General features: G+C 33.5%; 4 protein-coding genes across 8 annotated transcripts; 2 read left to right on the forward strand and 2 right to left on the reverse strand.

Moving 5' to 3' along the window:
- The first annotated feature begins 889 nt into the window (after positions 1-889).
- Positions 890-2,303, forward strand: Uba5 (Ubiquitin-like activating enzyme 5). The gene has a single exon (XM_074239537.1). The coding sequence runs from the start codon at positions 975-977 to the stop codon at positions 2,133-2,135; it is 1,161 nt and encodes a 386-aa protein (XP_074095638.1). The 5' UTR covers positions 890-974; the 3' UTR covers positions 2,136-2,303.
- A 676-nt stretch (positions 2,304-2,979) lies between these two features.
- Positions 2,980-5,898, forward strand: U4-u6-60k (U4-U6 small nuclear riboprotein factor 60K). Of its 2 annotated transcripts, XM_074239646.1 has the most exons (3): positions 2,980-3,144; positions 4,097-5,694; positions 5,760-5,898. In XM_074239646.1, the coding sequence occupies exon 2, from the start codon at positions 4,113-4,115 to the stop codon at positions 5,691-5,693; it is 1,581 nt and encodes a 526-aa protein (XP_074095747.1). In that variant the 5' UTR covers positions 2,980-3,144; positions 4,097-4,112; the 3' UTR covers position 5,694; positions 5,760-5,898. The 2 variants fall into 2 exon arrangements, with proteins under 2 accessions (XP_074095747.1, XP_074095746.1); XM_074239645.1 differs by lacking the exon at positions 5,760-5,898 and having other exon boundaries at positions 4,097-5,737.
- Positions 5,548-17,239, reverse strand: P5cs (Delta[1]-pyrroline-5-carboxylate synthase). Of its 3 annotated transcripts, XM_074239642.1 has the most exons (6): positions 17,031-17,239; positions 16,491-16,824; positions 14,946-16,411; positions 14,526-14,816; positions 5,747-5,926; positions 5,548-5,679 (listed from the first exon to the last, which is right to left on the reverse strand). In XM_074239642.1, the coding sequence occupies exons 1-5, from the start codon at positions 17,124-17,126 to the stop codon at positions 5,768-5,770; spliced, it is 2,346 nt and encodes a 781-aa protein (XP_074095743.1). In that variant the 5' UTR covers positions 17,127-17,239; the 3' UTR covers positions 5,548-5,679; positions 5,747-5,767. The 3 variants fall into 3 exon arrangements, with proteins under 3 accessions (XP_074095743.1, XP_074095742.1, XP_074095744.1); XM_074239641.1 differs by lacking the exon at positions 5,548-5,679 and having other exon boundaries at positions 5,702-5,926; XM_074239643.1 differs by lacking the exons at positions 5,548-5,679; positions 17,031-17,239 and having other exon boundaries at positions 5,702-5,926; positions 16,495-16,623.
- On the reverse strand, positions 5,942-10,271 carry LOC141525248 (uncharacterized). Of its 2 annotated transcripts, XM_074239648.1 has the most exons (3): positions 8,854-10,271; positions 7,795-8,757; positions 5,942-7,422 (listed from the first exon to the last, which is right to left on the reverse strand). In XM_074239648.1, the coding sequence occupies exon 2, from the start codon at positions 8,539-8,541 to the stop codon at positions 7,843-7,845; it is 699 nt and encodes a 232-aa protein (XP_074095749.1). In that variant the 5' UTR covers positions 8,542-8,757; positions 8,854-10,271; the 3' UTR covers positions 5,942-7,422; positions 7,795-7,842. The 2 variants fall into 2 exon arrangements, with proteins under 2 accessions (XP_074095749.1, XP_074095748.1); XM_074239647.1 differs by lacking the exon at positions 8,854-10,271 and having other exon boundaries at positions 7,795-8,800.
- Positions 17,240-19,334: the final 2,095 nt, after the last annotated feature.

Raw genomic sequence — 19,334 nt, forward strand, 5'->3', positions numbered from 1 at the left:
AAAAAAAATAAAATAATAATAATAATAATAAAATTGACGTGACACCAGTGCTGCCTTATCTGCCAGGAGATATTCCCCAGGTTGTTGAGAATGACAGTTACAAAATTTATTGGAACATGCCATTTGCAACAACTCGGCGGATAGATCACAACAAACCTGATATTGTGCTCTTCGACAAGGCCACTCGTGACATTTATGTCATTGAGTTCTCGGCCCCGGCTGAATACAACATCTCAGCCAAAGAAGAGCACAAAAGACAAATATATCAGGATCTCCTGTTTGAAATTGGCAAACTTTACCCAGGTTACCGTGTCAGGCTTGTCGTCCTGATTGTTGGCGTCCTAGGAGGGATGAAACAGTCTTTTGTATCCTCACTTGCCAAAGTTCCAGCTTGTTCATCAAAAGCTGAGTTCTTGGCAGTTAGGATGCAGAAGGCTGTTATACTTGGTTCTCTCCGTCTCTTAAGGGAAATGACTTTGGCCTGCTGTGATCACTAACCGCCTTGTTGTGCGGAGTGGTCCAGCAGTAACGGATGGAGCTCAGGCTGGGCCTTCGGAGAATCGGACTCCGGGGATAACCCCCCTGAGCATTTAATAGCAAAATAATAATAATAATGCTAAAAAATTTTCAATTTATTATTATTAAATTGTAGAAAAATCTTAAGTCACGATTATAATTATTATTATGAAGAAAATTTCGATAACTTAATAATAATAATATCGATAATAATAATAATAACATCAATAATACTAAATAATGATGATAACAATAACAATGATTTCTTCACAATCGACCAACGATATTATCTATTTCTTCTTAACCATTTCTAGATATCATCAAAACCACTGATTCATATCCACGTGTCGTCGAAAAAAAAAAAAACTTGATTGTCAAACCATCTGTTTACGTCAGTCCACCTAAACATCTTAGTCTATCTCCATTCTGTCGACTAAAAAGTGTCAAAATCCGTAAAAATGTCCAGTGTCGAAGAGTTAACCGAAAAAATCCACCAACTAGAACTAGAACTCTCTCAAGAGCGTAATAAAAATGTGTCGCGTAAAAAAATCGAAGTATTATCCTCGGAAGTAGTTGACACGAACCCCTATAGCCGTTTGATGGCTCTGAAGCGTATGGGAATAGTCGACAACTACGAGAAAATCCGTACCCTGTCTGTAGCAGTAGTCGGAGTCGGCGGAGTCGGGAGTGTCACCGCAGAAATGTTGACCCGCTGCGGAATTGGTAAACTGGTTCTCTTTGACTACGACAAAGTTGAGCTGGCAAACATGAACCGACTGTTTTTCCAGCCGCACCAGGTCGGACTTAGCAAAGTGAACGCAGCAGCCAGGACCTTGACGACCATCAACCCAGATGTCGTCGTGGAAACTCATGATTACAACATCACAACTGTCGAACACTTTGAGAGCTTCATGACAGCGATCAGCACCGGGAGCTTGACCAACGGACCCGTGGACCTGGTGCTGAGCTGCGTGGACAATTTCGAAGCGAGGATGGCGATCAACACCGCCTGCAATGAGCTGAACCTCAAGTGGTTCGAGAGCGGAGTTTCTGAGAACGCGGTCTCAGGCCATATCCAGTTCATCGTCCCCGGGGAGTCCGCGTGCTTCGCTTGCGCTCCTCCTCTGGTGGTCGCTTCCAAAATCGACGAAAAGACCCTCAAGCGCGAAGGAGTCTGCGCTGCTTCCTTGCCCACCACCATGGGCATCGTAGCAGGATTCCTCACTCAAAACGCGCTCAAGTTCCTGCTGAACTTTGGCAACACCTCCTTCTACCTCGGGTACAACGCCATGGAGGATTTCTTCCCGTCGATGGTCCTCCGGCCCAATCCGAACTGCGATGACCGGTTCTGCAGGCAGAGACAGCAGGAGTTCCAGGCACTGCCCAAAGAAGAAATCGCGGTTGAAGCGGTTGAAGAAGCTCCGGTTCATGAAGACAACGACTGGGGAATTTCGCTGATTGATGAAACTGCTGATGTTGCTGAAGAAGATAATGTTCAGGGACTTTGTCCAGGTCTCAGGCAGGCGTATGTTGTTCCTGATGCTCATGCTCAGGAAAATGTTGTTGATGCTAGTGCGCTTAGTCTTGAAGAGCTGATGGCTACCATGAAGACTATTTAAGTTGATCTTGAGAAGAAATCACCAGGCTTTTGATAGTTTTTTCGAAAAAAATTGTTAAGCGTCTGATGATTAAATTAGAAACAAAATTATTATTTTAAGTCAGATAAATTGTTTAAATTTATGATGTAATGAAAAATTTTTATTAAATTTTATATTTAATTATTTAAATTAATTTGTTGATTTTGTTTAGGCTAGTTTTTATTAATTAAAATTTTTCCAGGTCACTTATGATGATTTAGTATTTTAAAGTAAGTATATTTTTATTTTGAAATATTTTTTTTATTTATTCATATTAATGTCATTTATTTTTCAGAGTTGAAAGCTGAAATTTTAGAGAACTTTTATTGTATTTGGTTCATAGAAATGGATTGGAAAATGCAACTGGTGATTTTTTGATTTACAAAAATTAAATTATTCCAAGATAAAAAAAAAATGATATGAATAATTTTATGATTGTTCTTTGGATTAAATTTAATTTGTAATAAATATTTTTTAGACGTAATTCAATTTGATTTAAAAAACATTTTTGAACTTAAGAAGTTTTTTTGTTTTAAGTAAATTTTACTTGCTAAATTTTTTTTTTTAAGTTTAGTTTTTTTTTAAAAGTGTGAAATTATAAAAATTTATTTATGTAAACCAAATACGATATTTGTTATGCATTCAGAATTCTTAAAATAATCATTAAGTTTAGAATTTTGAAATTTAGAACATAAATTCAATAATAATTAGAAATTTAATTCTTAAAAATCATGTTTATCATTTTTTCTCTATGAATTTTAAAAATTTAGCGCGCAAATATTAGCGCGCATGCGCTTGAGAATTTTTAAAATTCAAAATGGCGATCCAAGGTTAACATGGTATACATCGTTTGTTTACGTTTTGCCGGCCTGTTAAATACGTATATTTATTTAAACAGTTAATCAAATAATATTAATAATAATTAATGAATAACAAAAATAAAAAATTAATTGCTTGAGGCAAAAGTTAAGAAGTTTATTATTCTTTAGTGGTAAGTAAAAATCAACATATAGGTTAATATTCAACGATAATTAAGTTAGTCAACATTTAAAAATTTTAATAATTTATTTTATTGAAAAATTGTTTTTAAAAAAATTAAAAGAAAAAGTTTCACAAGTAGAAAATTAAAAAAAATTTTTTTTTGTTATAATTGATTAAATGGAAAAAAAAAAAAAAAAACGTCGGCTAACTAATTTTTCAGAATTATGTTTTGATTTTTTTTCTAAATTATTCTAGCAGATATTTCATAATTTAAAAAATTTTTTTAACAAATGAATTTATGTAAAAAAAATAAGAAAATAAATTGACATGTGGAAATTTTAAAAAATTAAAAATGCAATTTTTTAAAAACAATTTTTCGCAACGAATTTGTTTGTTAAGTAAAAATTAAAAAATTGCCAAGAGACCGCTAATTTCAATGTCATTCTAAATTAAAATAAAATATTTACTTAAAAAGTTCTAATGTCAGACACTTGACAATTTTTTGATTTTTCTTTAAAAATAAACGAGGTTTAAAAAATTGCATTCATAATTTTTTAAAGATTTAATTTTTTAAATTAATTGTTTTTACCATGATTTATTTGTTAAAAAAATTATCCGATATCAATTTGCGTATTATAAAATTTAATAAAAATAAAATTAGCAGACATTTGACAATTTTTAGAATTTTTTTTTATAGAAAAATTTGTTATAAGAAAAAAAAATAAAAAAAAAATTCCACATTTAAAAAATTTAAAAAACAATAACCGCAATTTTTTGAAAATATTTTTTTAATTCTAATTAAATTGACAAAAAAAAAAACAAAAATAATTGTTAAAAGTCTGATTGAAAAAAAAAAAAAAAAACTGACATGAAGAAATTCAAAAAAATAAAAAATGCAATCTTTTAAAAATAATTTTTTAGAATTAATTTAGTTGTTAAATAAAACGACAAATATTTTTCAGCAAATTAAAAAAAAAAATGACAATGTCTGACGACGAAGATCTGGTGTACGTCCGTAAATCCAAGACAGTCCACTATGGATCCCTGGAAGACAGCGAGCGCGCTCGACTGGCCGCAGAAGCATCGGACGACACGAAAGACTCGCCAGAGGCCGGTTCAACAGTCCCATCATCAGCGTTAGCTCTTCAAGGAAATGTTCACGTGTCGAACGAGTACCTAGAATTAGAAGATGAAATGTCAAAGGACAAGCAGGCTTTGCTCGAAGAATTCGAGCGTCGAAAAAAAGCAAGACAGATAAACGTATCAACAGACGATTCCGAGGTACGTAGAACCCTTCGAGTCCTAGGTGAGCCGATCTGTCTCTTCGGGGAGGGTCCAGCAGACCGTCGCGCTCGATTAAGAGAGCTGCTAGCCAGCCGCGGGGAAGATGTAATAAAAAAGAAGCACGATGACGATGACAAACACGTCCGACCCCTTGAACGCGAGATGGAGACCACCTGGTACCATGAAGGTCCAGAATCTTTACAGATAGCTCGCGCTTGGATCGCTGAGTACTCTTTGAGGCGAGCGGGAGCAAGATTGCAGCGTGCGAGGGAAGATTTGGCGCTTCCAGGCGCCACCAGAACCGCGCACCAGCAGGAGCTCCTGAGGAAGCTCCAGAGTTTGTCAACCTACTGCTCCCAGGTTGGAGACACGCGTCCCATATCTTCCTGCCAGTTCAGTCCAGACTCTAAAATTCTTGCCACTTCTTCCTGGTCTGGAACCTGCAAGCTCTGGTCAGTTCCTGACTGTGGACTCCTGAGGACGCTCAATGGACACACCAGGTTGGCTGGGTGCATAGTTTTCCACCCCAAGGCGACCATCTCTGAGGAAGTCGTCGGACCGATTGCTGGCTCGACTTGCGTCCTGGCCAGCTGCGACGCCGACGGTAAGGTCAATCTCTGGGCAGGTGGCTCGGGGGACAAGCCTCTGGCTGACCTGGAGGGCCACGACAAACGCGTCTCCAGGATCGCGTTTCATCCCTCCGGCAGGTTTCTGGGCACTTGCTGCCACGATGCTTCCTGGAGGCTCTGGGACCTGGAGCAGCAGGAGGAAGTTCTTCATCAGGAAGGCCACGCAAAAGCTGTCCACTGCATCAGCTTTCAGGTTGACGGGAGTGTTGCTGCTACTGGAGGCCACGACGCCTTTGGCCGCGTCTGGGATTTGAGGACCGGCAGGTGTATCATGTTCATGGACGGACACTCCAAGAGCATCTTCGGGATTGATTTTTCTCCGAACGGGTTCCAGATTGTCACTGCCAGTGATGATAATACTTGCAAGATTTGGGATTTGAGAAAACGGACTTGCTTGTACTCGATTCCAGCTCACACTAATCTCCTTTCCGATGTTAAGTTTCAGAAGGGGGATGGACACTATTTGGTGACTGCGTCTTACGACAATACGGCCAAGATCTGGTCGAACAAAACTTGGCAGCCTCTGAAGACTCTTCAAGGGCATGATGGAAAAGTTATGGCGGTTGATGTCTCTGCGGATCAGAAGTATATTGCTACTAGCTCTTATGATCGAACATTTAAGCTCTGGGCTCCTGAGAATTTGTAAAGTATGAATGCTGTTGGTTTGTTTAATAAATTTAAATAAAAATATGTATTTACAATTTTATTTTAGTTTTGAGGTTAATTTATGGGGAGAGATTGGTGGATGTAAGTCAGCGAGCCGCTTTCGGTGAAATCTTGGACCGTGTGTCCGGTTCCTTGGAGGATCCATTTTGTTGTCAGCAGACCGTCGACACCTACTGGTCCTCGTGCGTGGATTCGAGAGGTTGATATTCCCACCTAGAAAAATTTATTTTATTTCAGTTTTTTTATTCTATTTATATTTTCATTTTTGTTAATGTAGTTTTTGATCCTGAAGTTTGAATGTTGGTGAATGTTGAGAGAAGAATTTTTTGATTATTGTAATGAAGAAAAAAATAATATTATTTTTTAGTACGCGTGAGGGTAAGTGATTTTTTTTGTTATTTTATTGTTAAATTGCGAAAAAATTTTGGAATTTTTTGGCCGAAAGAAATTAAAAAAGAAAAATTAGGTAAACAGTAGACCCTGAAAGCCATCCCCGCAACTTCCCGCTAATTCCGTAATTACGCGTTCAAAATTGCACTCATTACGTTTTTGAGCTCTTCGAGCTCAAAAATATATTTCGTTTCATTTTGAGCTCTCCGAACATCTATGTTCGTTAATAATTTTCAAATAAAAAATTAACCCTAAGACGAATTTTCTTGAACAATTAAATGCGAAGATAAAAATGAAAGTTTATTTAATGGCAAGTAGAGGTCTTCTGCTTTCCGTAGTTCATTCAAAAAATGTTTTGTCGGAGCATGATGCCGGGATAATCTCACTTTTGATTGGTTGTAAAGGACAAAACATTATTTTGTTGATACATATTAATGGGCAGGTCACATTTTGATTGAACAAAATATTTAAATGTAATTTCCTCGGAAATAACATTCTTTAAATGTATATTCATGGACGAAAAGAAGCGATTCAAAGACTATAAACTACCGAAATGGAAATCAAATTTTTCTTTTTTTGCTAACAAATCATGCTTTGATTGTAAGCTTCTCTCTTATTTTTAAAATTTGGAATTTATGATATTAATACTAATCAGAATTTACAATATCAAAGTATCTGTTGAGGACACATGCTTAAATATACATGCTCAGGCTTTCAAGGCCGTAGAAAGTTTTCTTCTTTAAATTCGCAGCCGTTTTTAAAGACGAAACTTTTTTTCTTACCAAAAATTTTAGCAAACTTTAGTTTTTACTTAGCAAAAGTACGAACTTGATCGAAAATAAAAATTTCCAAAAATTGGCTTCTTACTGAGGAGAATCAATTAATTGTAAGCTCTTTAAATAATCAATAGCAGCTAGATGTGATACAATTCAAATTTGCTACCACTTAAATTTTTATTAAAAATAATTTGTATTATAAAATTCCACATTTTTCCCATTATAATTTTTAACATAAAAATTTCCAAGAACCAGTTGCAAATTTATAAAAATGAACTATTTCTCAAGTAAAAGTGTAAAAATTAAGGGGGATAGCCACTGTGACGCTGGAAAAAATAGGCAATTTTCGGGAATTTTTTTTACTAGGATAATAAAGGAATTTGGGGATCGGGTTTTTTTTGTTTTATAAAGTATATGTTGAGGATAATTCTCCTAAATTTTTATTCAAAAATATTTTGTTATTACAAAGTTATAAACATTTTTGTAGAGCACCAAAAAAATTTCCCCCTCCATTGCCGGTACTGTAACTCAAAAACGGATTATCTGAAACAAAAAAACCAAACGGCATTTTAATCTATAGGAATGTCGCTATCGTCGCACGTAGGGGATTTTGAAAATTTTGATTTGAGAAAAAATGGCGCCATATTGAAAATTTTTTCGTCTTTTTCCTCATTTTTTGGACTCAAACAGCCTTAAAAAATCTTAAAAATTAAAATTTTCAAAATCCCCTACGTGCGACGATAGCCACTAAGTAGACGAATACGGGGAAACAAAAAAATTGAGAATCGGTTCATATTTACGAAAGTTACAGTACCGGAAAGTTTGAAAAAGTCGTTTTGAGAAAAACGCGAGTAAAGTTTTAAGAAGATTCTCGCAACTTTAAAATCTAGTCTTTCACAAAATATTCATACTCACATCAAACTATCAAGTCCTGGGCCATATGAGGGTTCTTCCTCCTTATCTTTAGTATTGACCTTGACTTTTTTTTTTTTTACTGGCCGTTTCCATGCGGCTTTCAGCAGCTTTAACCCGAGTAGCGTCGCGCTCAGCGCAGTATGAGTAGAGTGTTGGTCCTACTTTAACATCGAGATTCTCTAATATCTTCAGAGTTGCTAGAGCCCCATCATTGAATGTAATTGTTGAAATATATAAAGCTATTTCAACAATAAGGGAATAAGAAGAATTTGTTTTTGGGGCGAGCTGCCACACTAATGCATTGAAGCTTTCATTATTATTTTGTGTAAACCCACCGACACATCGTTCCAATAACTCTGGATTCGATAGATCTTCATAAATCGGTATTAAAGCTTCCGCAATATCTGCAGGAAGTGGTGGTTTTTCAACTAATGAGTCCAAAGTATTTGTTGCCACAGCTTTTTGAAATTGACACCACGAATTTGCACCTTCAGGACAAAGAAAATGCTGCGGATCTTCGGGTGATGAAAACTTGTGATAAAATGTTTGCCAAATAGCATTATACATCTCATCAACATCATTAGAATGACGTCTGATTGCTAAACCATAATACTTTGTAAATTCATTAATTGCTTTGTCCGTTAATCGACCTTTCCCACCTAAACTTTTCTGTGTATTTTCTTCTTTTCCTGTTTTTGTCTTCTTGTTAGTTCGTTGCTTCTTCAAAGCCCTTAGTCGACTGCCCATTCGTTTTTGCACGTGATTAATACATTCCTTTTTTTTTTATCTTCACCATGTCCCCATACGGTTTAGCATCACAAATATTTTTATACGTTTTAGTGTCACCATCACCTATATAGTTTACATACTTAACGTTATGTAATAACTCTGATCGCATAAACATCTCTTTTATTCCATCTACCTCCATTTGTCCAGAAGAATTTTCATGGTTTATTGGACAGTCTAGAGCATGGTCTTGCATAAATTGATCGTATTCAGCTGTTCCTTTTTTGAGCTCATTAGCGCACACATCTTACAATAACTGGATTTCATACTTACATCTACGATTTTGCCAGTGAAGTAACCAATTAGAGAAGATATACCAAATGAAGATTTAAACCCTCTTTTCTTCCAACTACCGTCACCGGAGACAGAAATTCCAGGAATGTCATTGGATTTTAAATGCTTGCAGGTTTCTTGGATTTCTTCTTTAGCAGCTTTTTCAACACTAAATCACAACAGTTTCTAGCTGCATTTCTGATTTGTGTGACCAGACGATCGTAAAAGCTATGGAACATTGGTCGTGGTAAATCCATGAAAGCACAAAATCTTTCAGCTCCAGATAACCCAATACTAATTATCCGCATTGCAAAGATGAAACGGCGATTAATTTCATACGCATTCTTGATGAGTGGACATGAATTTATCAAAACTGGATCACATTTTTTGCAATTCACAACTAGTTTAAAACCTAATTCTCGAATACTTGTCTCAGTAAAGTTTACATCACCACCACACTTTTTACACGATACACAGCCACTTAGTAAATTAAATATCGAAAAAAAATTTATAATTTTGTAGCTAATACTCGAATCAATTGTACAATCAGATTTTTGTGATAATTTCCTCTTGGAAGCACTATCACGTCGTTGAGAGCCAGTATTTTTTTCAGTTTCATATCTGTTGAGCGGTCGATTAAATTTTTTCCTGTCGTTTGGCAGTTTTCTTTCGTTTTTAATAACTTTACTTTGTTTACGATCCATTATTTAACAAATTTTTTTGTTAAATAAACAAAAAAAAAAAAAAGATCAGAAGATTTAAAAAAAATAAGTAAGTAAACAATAACGAGTACACTAAGAAACTCAATAAATTAAAGAACGAGTGTGTATTCATACAAAACAACTAAACTATGAGGTACAGTATCTCAACAATAAGAAAAAATATACGTTAAAAGTCAAATAATTGTAACGGTTGACAATCGTGAGGGAAAACAATCGCCAACCCGTACGAATCAAAGACGGAGCGAGCAGGCGACGTTTTCGTCGAAGCGCCGCGCGTAAAACGGTCAATCAACGCGCTCTTAAAAATGACTATAACTCGAAAACTATTCGGAATTTTTCTATAAAATTTGAAATACATAATTTTGAATATATAAACTTCAGTTTAATGAAAAAAAAAAAAAAATTTTTTTTCCGAAATTTTACAGTGGCTATCCCCCTTAAATTGTTTTAAGTCACAAATGACTTATTTAAAACTTAATTATATTCCAATCACTCATATACTTAACCGCAACGTTTAAACCATCGAAATCATGGGAGAAGCTCATATTAGGAAAACAAATTTATGGTCTGCTGATGCTCGTATAGAGCGCCGGAAGTGTTCGTACAAACTCGCGCGTGAACTGGAAGTACTTATAGCAGGTTTTAGTTTATAATTGATCCTTTTTTTTTGTACAATATGAAAACTAAAATTGTAATACTTTTCAAAATCGTCCTTTGACTTTTTAAAATTTCCCAGAATTAAATTAAAAAAATTTTTAAATAGTTACATCGTTGCTAAAGTTTAATTAATTTTCTTATGGAAAATATTATAAGTGTAATATTTATATTATTCTCATTATAATTTGTATACTGATGAAAAAAAATGAATTTGTTGTAAGAGAAAAATTCTTGAAAAGAAAATCATTCTGAAGAGTTTGATCATTTTAAATCAAGTGAAAAATTTTTTGAAAAAAGAAGTCATTTTTACTCAAGTAAATTTTACTTGATTTCAAGATTTTTTTTCTTGATTCAAGAACGACTTTTTTGTTCAAAATGATATTCTTGGTTCAAGATTTTTTTCTTAAACTAATTTCTTTTATCAATGTAGGTTTATAAAAATCTATAATGCATACACTTAGTTTTTCAATTCGTAACTTCAGTTTTAATAAGGAAACACTCGTAACAATTTATTATTGCATATTTTTTTGAGTTAAAAAGATTGTTATCTAACCTTGGATAGTATAAAATAAATTTCAAAACAGAATACGGTGAATACAATGATACATTTACCGATCTTTGTTAGCGTGAAAAGTATCTTGAAAAATTATATTTCGAGGTTTGGTCCGCCGAATGGGACAAATGATGCGAAAAACAATGTGTGCTAGAAAGATAATAAAAAAACCATTGTTTTATGAAAACCGGAGATATAAATAGAAGAAAGTTATCTTTTCCTTTTCTCTGTTCTATTTTTCTTCTATTCTTATCCTGATTTTTTTTTAATGTATCAATAATTCAGAAGATATTCCAAATTATTACCTTTCCAATTTTTTTATTCTATCAAAAAAAAAAAAAAAAAAATGCTCTACTCCTAGAGAAAAAATTGATTTTGAAAAAAATAAGCAATGTTGTAATCTATATAATTAATCAAATAAGAAAAAGTTTGTCTCTGGCGTATTTATATGATAAAATGAGTTTTCTCAACTAAATTTACTATAATTGGGAAGGTTGTGACTCGAATTTTTGCCTTTTTGATGTTTCATCTGCTTTTCAGCAATAGCAAATTTATTAGGATAAGTTTTCCAAGTAGCTATAAATAGATTTGAATTTCGCATAAAAGGTCATGTATTCATTTAATTATTTTTTTTTCTACATGTGAGCATGGTTATTGATCAAAAATCTATATATATATATATATATATATATATATATATATATATATATATATATAGGAGACTTTCTGTAGATATAGTCACTCATCATGATATCTCTGGAACTATAAGACCTAGAGACTTGAAATTTGGCGGGAATATTCTTTTCGCCGAGTAGAGGTCAGCTAAGAACGGATTTTACAAAATTCCATCCACAAGGAGGGTTGCGGGGGCGTTAACAATGAAAAATTTCCATTTTTAAACTACAGCTCCTATCGACTCCAAATTTAGTAGGAATCTTCTGTAAGAGATGTAGAAATAATCTATAAACGAATTTTACGATATCTCACCTCACAGAGGGTTGCGGGGGTGGGTATTAACAATCAAAATTTTTAATTTTCAAGCTATTACTCTTACAGACTCCAAATTTTGTAGGAATTTTCTGTAAGTGATGAAAAAATCATTTATGAACGAATTTTACGATATTCTACCCCAAAGAGGATTGCGGGGGCGTTAATAATGAAAAATTCCCGTTTTTAAACTATAGTTCCTATCGACTCCAAATTTGGTAGGAATCTTCTGTAAAAGATGTAGAAAAAGTCTATGGGCAAATTTTACGATAGCTCATCTCACAGGGATTTGCGAAGGTGGGTGTTAACATTAAAAATTTTTTATTTCCAAGCTATAGTTCCTATAGACTCCAAATTTTAATTTCAAATTTTTTTCTTCGTGTCAATTATTATTTTTGAAAAAAAAGCCACGCAAACATTATAATGATTACACATTGAAAGTTACAATGAATATTAGCTGGAATAATTACATGGATAAAAGGTATATGTTAATTCGATGAAATTTGGAATTTCTGAAAGTCAAAACAATACTGTAATTAAATTTCAAGTTTAGATTTAAAAATATAATTCTATAATATGCCCAGCGAAGCGGGCGGATAACAGCTAGTTATTAATAAATAATTATAGTTTAAAAAAACTAAAAAACTCGTTTTTATAGAAAACCAGATTAAAAAGTAATAAATAAATCCGATTTAAAAATAGTGTAAAAAATTTTAATAAATATAAATTAATATATATGTATAGATAATAAATAAATAAATCTTGGCAATCGTATAGTGACTATAGGTTGTTAGTAAGAAAATTTGTTGAAAATTTTAAATAAGTTTATTTCTTATCTGAAGAAATCAAAATTTTTCTCACAGTAATTTTTTTCTTGAAAAAAGGTTTTCTAGATATGAGAAAAAAGAATTTTGGGTGAAAATTCTCAAGTTGTCTATCTAAAATTGTTTTTTTCCAAATAAAACAAAAATTTGTCAACAAGAATGTTACTATGAGAAAAATTTTTATTACTTCAGCTAAGAAATAAAATTGTTTAAAATTTTCTATAAATAAATTTCTTTTCGCAACAATGCTCTTTTTTTAGAAGAATTTTTTATCTCAGAGTTTCAATTGATCGTGCAGTATCGCGTCGATTCGACGTAAAGTACCTAGAGAATTATTTAAACGTGTCACGTAAAAAAGTCTTTTAAAAGCGACATTGACGCACGATAAATTTCGATCATTTATTATTTTTTTTTCCTGCCACAGAAAACGATCAACATTTCACAATTTCTTCTTTTGTTATAAATTTATACCCACAAATGCTCTATTGGTATAAAATATTGTGATGGTAGATAAGCGCAAACAAAAATTGGCTAAAATAATGCCGCAAGTTTTATTTAATCTAAATCGCTGCCCGGAAGCTAAAGCTCACTCTATATTTTTCATAATTACCTACTATACTACAAAGCTTGAAATTTAAATATCTGAAGCTGGAACGGGCAACTGAAAATCAATATCGAGTAAAAACAACATCCAAGTTACCAAGAATATATATATATATATTCTTACGAATACATATTGTTGTGATTAAGTTAAATTTACGCGAAACTAATCTAGTAGATTCGCAACTGTAATGAAATAGATTCATTCCATCTGCAGTTTGAAATTGAATTATAAGTAACTAAATAAGTATATACCGAAACTCTCAGAACAGATATTGTTAGAATTTCCTGATTAAACCAAAACATTGAGATGCAATTTACGGCATTCAATCCAGTTTTTGAAGTTGAGAGCTTATTAGATTTTGTAATTGATTGGTATAGTAGTTTAAGAGTTATTTAAAGAATAATTTTGTTTTTAAGATTTAAAAAAAATTTTTGATATAAATTGGTTCAAATTTTTAAGAAATTTAAGTTCAAAGAACTTTTTTTAAATACTGCAATACGTGTTTTGATGAGTCAAGTCGCTAATGAATTATGACAAGTTTGAACAGACATAAAGTTTGGACTAAAATCAATAATTTAGAAATTTTTGGAAATTTGACTTAAACTAATATTTTTGAAATTTTAGCCCAAATCAAAAATTTTCGAATTTTGTTTAATTTGACTAAATTTAATAATTTTTCAATTAAGGACAAAAATCAATATTTTTCAAATTTTTGAAATTTCTGTCAAAATCAAAAACTTTCAAATTTGATTTGATTTGATTAAATTGACTAATTTTTTAATTTAGGACGGAAATCAATATTTTTCAAATTTTTGAAATTTCTGTCAAAATCAACAAATTTCAAATTTTTTTCTAATTCCACTAAAATCAATATTTTTTGTTAATTTTTGAAAATTTAACAAAATACAATAATTTCGAAATTTTGACCAAAACTAGTGACTTTCAAATTTTTTTACATTGGACTATAATCAATAATAAATTGATAAATTTTTGGAAAATTGACTGAAATTAATATTTTTGAAATTTTGGGCAAAATCAAAAACATTAAAATTTTATTTAGTTCGACTGAAATCAATAATTTTTCAAATCTTTGAAATTTCTCTCAAAATCAACAAATTTCAAATTTTTGTAAATTTTACTAAAATCAATATTTTAAAAAAATTTTGAAAATTTAACAAAATACAATAATTTTCCAATTTTTGAAATTCGGATTAAAATGAATAATTTTCCAATTTTTGAAATTTGGATTAAAATGAATAATTTTCGAATTTTCAAAAATTATTGAATTTCGAAAAAAAAAAAAACTAAATAAATAAAACACCTACCTCAGCACCAAGTCCAAATCGATACCCATCAGCAAATCTGGTGCTCGCATTATGAAAAACACAAGCACTGTCAACTTGCCGCTTAAACCATTCAGCACTTTGGTTGTTTTCAGTAACAATAGCATCAGTATGAGCACTTCCATGTTTGTGAATATGATTAATAGCTTCATTAATATTTGGTACAACTTCAATAGTACACTCAAGAGCACCATATTCAGTCCTCATACTCTTAGCAGCGGGAGGCCCGAATGTCAAAAGCTCTCTTAACCTTGGTCCCGCGTTAATTTTAACCTGTAAAGAAAAAGGCAAACCAAAATTATACTGGAAACTTTGAACAGTCCTCGATAAACTCTCTATAAACTCCCATTAACTCGAGTAAACTCGAGAATAATCGAGAATTTAAACTCTCCATTAACTTACACCTTCCTTACGAAGCATATTGCAAACATCCGTAAAGAAATTACCCCTCATAAGTTCTTCATGAATCAATAGTGTCTCCATAGCATTGCAAGCTGCTGGATAATCGCACTTGGAGTCTCTAATAATAGCAATTGCCTTATCTGGGTCAGCGTCTGCATCAACATAGACATGGCAAATTCCTTCTGCGTGACCAAGAACAGGAATATGCTTTGATTGCTCCTGGATGGTCTTGACCAGCTCGGAACTGCCTCTAGGAATTATAAGATCGATGTGTTTGTCCATCGACAGCAAGTCTCCAACTTGTTCGCGCGTTGAGACCAAGGAAATAGCATTAGCTGCGCCTACCGACCTCAGCGCTTCTTGGACCAAATTCATAAGACACTTGTTACTAAACTTAGCCTCTTTTCCGCCCTTTAGAAGCAATCCGTTAGCACTGGAGATTGCTAACGCTGCTACTTGTGGCAAACTGTCCGGCCGAGATTCAAATATCACCAACAAAACACCAATAGGCACTGTAATTTGTTTCAATTCCAACCCCTCAGCAATTTGAGTGCGTCTCAGCACTTTTCCGACATTAGTCAGAGATTCCGCAGCAATCTGACGTAATCCCGAGCTGAGGGACTTCAATTTCGCTGGGCTTAATGATAACCTCAGCAACAGAGGCTTGGCTAATCCAGATTTAGTAGCCTCTTCAAGATCTTTGGCGTTAGCAGCCAGAATTTCATTCTGTCTTGTCTCTAACAAATCCGCTAAAAAATTAATACAAGAGGCCCGTTCTTCAGGTTTAAGAGCTTGGAGAAGTCTACTTCCAACTCTCGCATTTTCTGCAACTATTTCTATCGGCGTTGACGAAGTTGATGTCTCCGTGAAAAAAGTACCTACTTTACGACCAGTAAGGATACTTTTTATGGCCTTCTCTTGTGCGCCATTGCAAATAATAACTGAGACACCTCGATCTAGCGCCCACAAAGCAGCCGTTACTTTTGAGTCCATGCCACCGGTTCCGACTTTAGACTTTTCTCCAAACTTTATCGTTTCCCTCAGGTCCGAGCTAAACGTATGAAGCAATTTAGCGCCGTCTTCCCAAGGTGGAAGGTTATAAATTCCGTCAACGTCGCTCATAAGGATCAGTAAATCGGCTTGCACACCAGCTGCCAGCATAGCAGCCAGGGAATCGTTATCTTTTATTGATATCCCTCGTCTACCATGCAAGCCACCTACTTCTTCATCAGCTTGATGAGGCGGTGACACAGCATCGTTTGTGTTTATAACTGGGACAATATTAAGGCTTATCAATTCGCTTAGAGTATTAAACAAATTTTTACGTGTTTCTTCATTAAAAAAATCCGTTTTTGTTACCAATACTTGAGCAAGTTTAACGCCGTACTGTGCAAACATTGCGTCATACAGTGACATAAGACCTGATTGTCCTACCGCAGCAGCTGCACGAGGCTCCAACAGATTTCCTAGAAAATTGCAATGACATTACTTATCAAATCTGCAATCTATTTGTGATAGCGAGCTCAAAGATCACTCTTATCTTACCTACATGCTTGCGCGTGTGATCAAGTGGACTGAGTGTCTCGCGCATTGATAAGGACATCAACAATTCCTGGGTTAATTTTTGTTTCCCAAAAGCCACTGCTCCACTTGTCACCATTATGCATTCACGGCCTTCAATCTGACATTCTGCGACTTGTTCTACAATTGATGCAAGACGCCCCAATGCGAATCCTTGCTCATCTTCTCGGGTGATAATGGCGCTGCCCAATTTCACAACAAGACGCCGGGCGTATTTAAACTGATTTCTGTCAGTAAATGTCGCTTTGCGAGGTTGTTCAGCTGTTTGGACTTGACGGTGCAAATCTGTGCGATGTGCCTGGAATATAATACCAGCTGGATAAATTACAGTGGCATGTGAAAGACATCTACCATTCCCTAGGGGAGCGTTATTGATTTCTTTACACGCTTTATATTCTCGGAAATTTTTACATCCAATAAGGTTAACACATGGTCGGTTTGGACCAACGCAAATCTATCTTTTTCAAAGTTTGTTGAGGAAAAAAATATTTTTAAATTACTTACGAGCTTTTTATTGGGCAACCATGCCCAATTTGAAGAACAGACAGATTGGAAATATTTTTTTATCCTTGGAAATTTTATTAACAAATTCGTATACATTTCTACACTAAGTATAAAAAATATATAAATATGTGGCTATTTCTAAGGATACTGGCAAACTAACGCACAACGGCAAAAAAAAAAATATTTCCGACGATCGAACAATAATCTACTGCAGCTATGATATTGCCAGCAAACGCTTATTGCACCGAGGGGGAGACATCCTTATCGGTATCGAAACGTAGATTACGAAGTAAAGTGCAAGTGATTATTTATTTGTTATTTTATCATTATTTGATTCATTGTTTACTTTTTTTTTTTTTTTCATTTCTTACGATTAATTTGTAATCTAATGACAATGTAAGTCACTAACCCGTGAATCGTAAGACGTTAACCTATTGATCTCAGAAAAGATATCAGGAAGCTTTTCAACGAAGAAATTGTTTTTTTTATCAAGAAAACTGTTAATTGATTAAGAAATGTTTATTTATTGGAAGAAATGATCGATGTTGAAAAATTGATCATTTATAAGCAAAACAGCGAAAAATGTTTGAAAAAAGAAATCGATTTTTTTTGCAGCTTAGCAAGAGATGAAAAAAATTAATTTTTCTTTATTAAAAAAGTCTTTTTAATAAAATATTCTAAACAAATAAGCTTTAATGCATCAAATATTGATCAGTCGGTTTGAGCTGCTTACTTTTATAGCGGCTTCGATTCTCTCGATAAATATGCCACTTGCGAATTTGCGTTATTACTCTATTTCATATCAACTTGAAAGCCCAATTGAATATTCGGATTTTATGTTTAACAATAAAGTAGTTTTAAACCTCAAGGTTTACCAGTGAATGAAATTTTTTTATCAATGAAATATGCATGGATTGATTTTTTTACGGTGAGCAGTCGTCGGTAACTATTGTGGTTGTAAAAATAATTCTAATATTCGAAATTATTTATAAAATAATATGGATTTTTAACTTCCCGTTAAGAAAATTGAAAATTTCCAAAAATCGGGAAGTTATTTTTTTTACCCTGTTTTCCGAAAATCGAGTTTTCATCAGATCTTGACGTTTTGAGGCTCTAGAAAGCATCCCTTACTATTTCCGCGATGGTGTCTGTATGTATGTATGTATGAGTGTGTGTATGTATGTAAACCTCTCATAACTTTTAAACGGCTTGGCCGATTTGATCGCGGTTGGTGTCATTTGAAAGGGCTTGACCAAACTTAGATTTTGAATACAATTTGGACCGATTTCGACCAGTAAATTTTGAGGAATCTTAAAAAAACTGCGAAAAAAAAATTTTTCAAATCAAGTTTTTTTTTAATAACTTTTTAACGGCTCGATCGATCAATTCCAAAAACTAATCAGCTCTTAATATCGAAAAACCACGTTGATCGCCACCAAGCCGGTTAAAATCGGTTGATTCGTTCGTGAGTTATCGTTGACGAAAGAAACCGAATAAAAGCGTTTTTTTCGAATTACACCGAAACTTCCGGTCTTATCAATTTGTGTTTAAAAATGTATCATAGAATTTGAAAAACTGCGTCGAATGCCGCCAACTGCGTGAAAGTCGGTTCATTCATTTAAACGTTATTGCGGTTTAAAAATTCAAAAAATAGTGTTTTATTAAACTTCTATCAGACTTTTGAGCTCGGAGAGCTCAAAACTACATGAAAATTATATTTTTGAGCTCTTTGAGTTCAAAAACGTAATAAGCGCAATTTTGAGCGCTTAATTACGAAAGTAGCGAGAAGTTGCAGGGATGGGTTAACCGTTTTCCTAATTTTTTTTCCAAAATTTTGAGTTTTTTATGATATCCACTTGAGTAAATTTGACTTGCCACCTTTTTAAATAACGCTTCTTATCTTAGCTTTTAATAAGCGGGAGGTATACCCACATCAAAGTTATCAACATGAAAAAATCCATAATAGCCTCCGATTCATTTCATTCAGCTTACTGGTGAAGGGCTAAGGGCTATTAGTAGCCTGCAAGTTCATTCAAATGTTAAATTGAAGAGCGTTCTCCTGAAAGTACGGGTTCAGTCGGTTTGATGCCTAGAAACAAGGAAATTAATTTTGATCTAAGTTTATCTACAGATCAATGTTTACAGAAAAAACAAAATGGTTCCATGATTCTTGATCCTCCGACAAAATATCCCCGATAAAATATCCTTTATGACAAAAAACCCCGACAAGTTATCCTTCGAATTCGTTTTCCTAATTTTTTTTTCTTTTAAAAATCAATTATACAATTTATTTTTTTCTTAAAA

The sequence above is a fragment of the Cotesia typhae genome, unplaced genomic scaffold, assembly GCF_013202065.1.
Source record: "Cotesia typhae breed Kobodo isofemale line unplaced genomic scaffold, CoteBio_Ctyphae contig_26, whole genome shotgun sequence".
In the NCBI taxonomy this organism is placed as follows: Eukaryota; Metazoa; Arthropoda; class Insecta; order Hymenoptera; family Braconidae; genus Cotesia; species Cotesia typhae.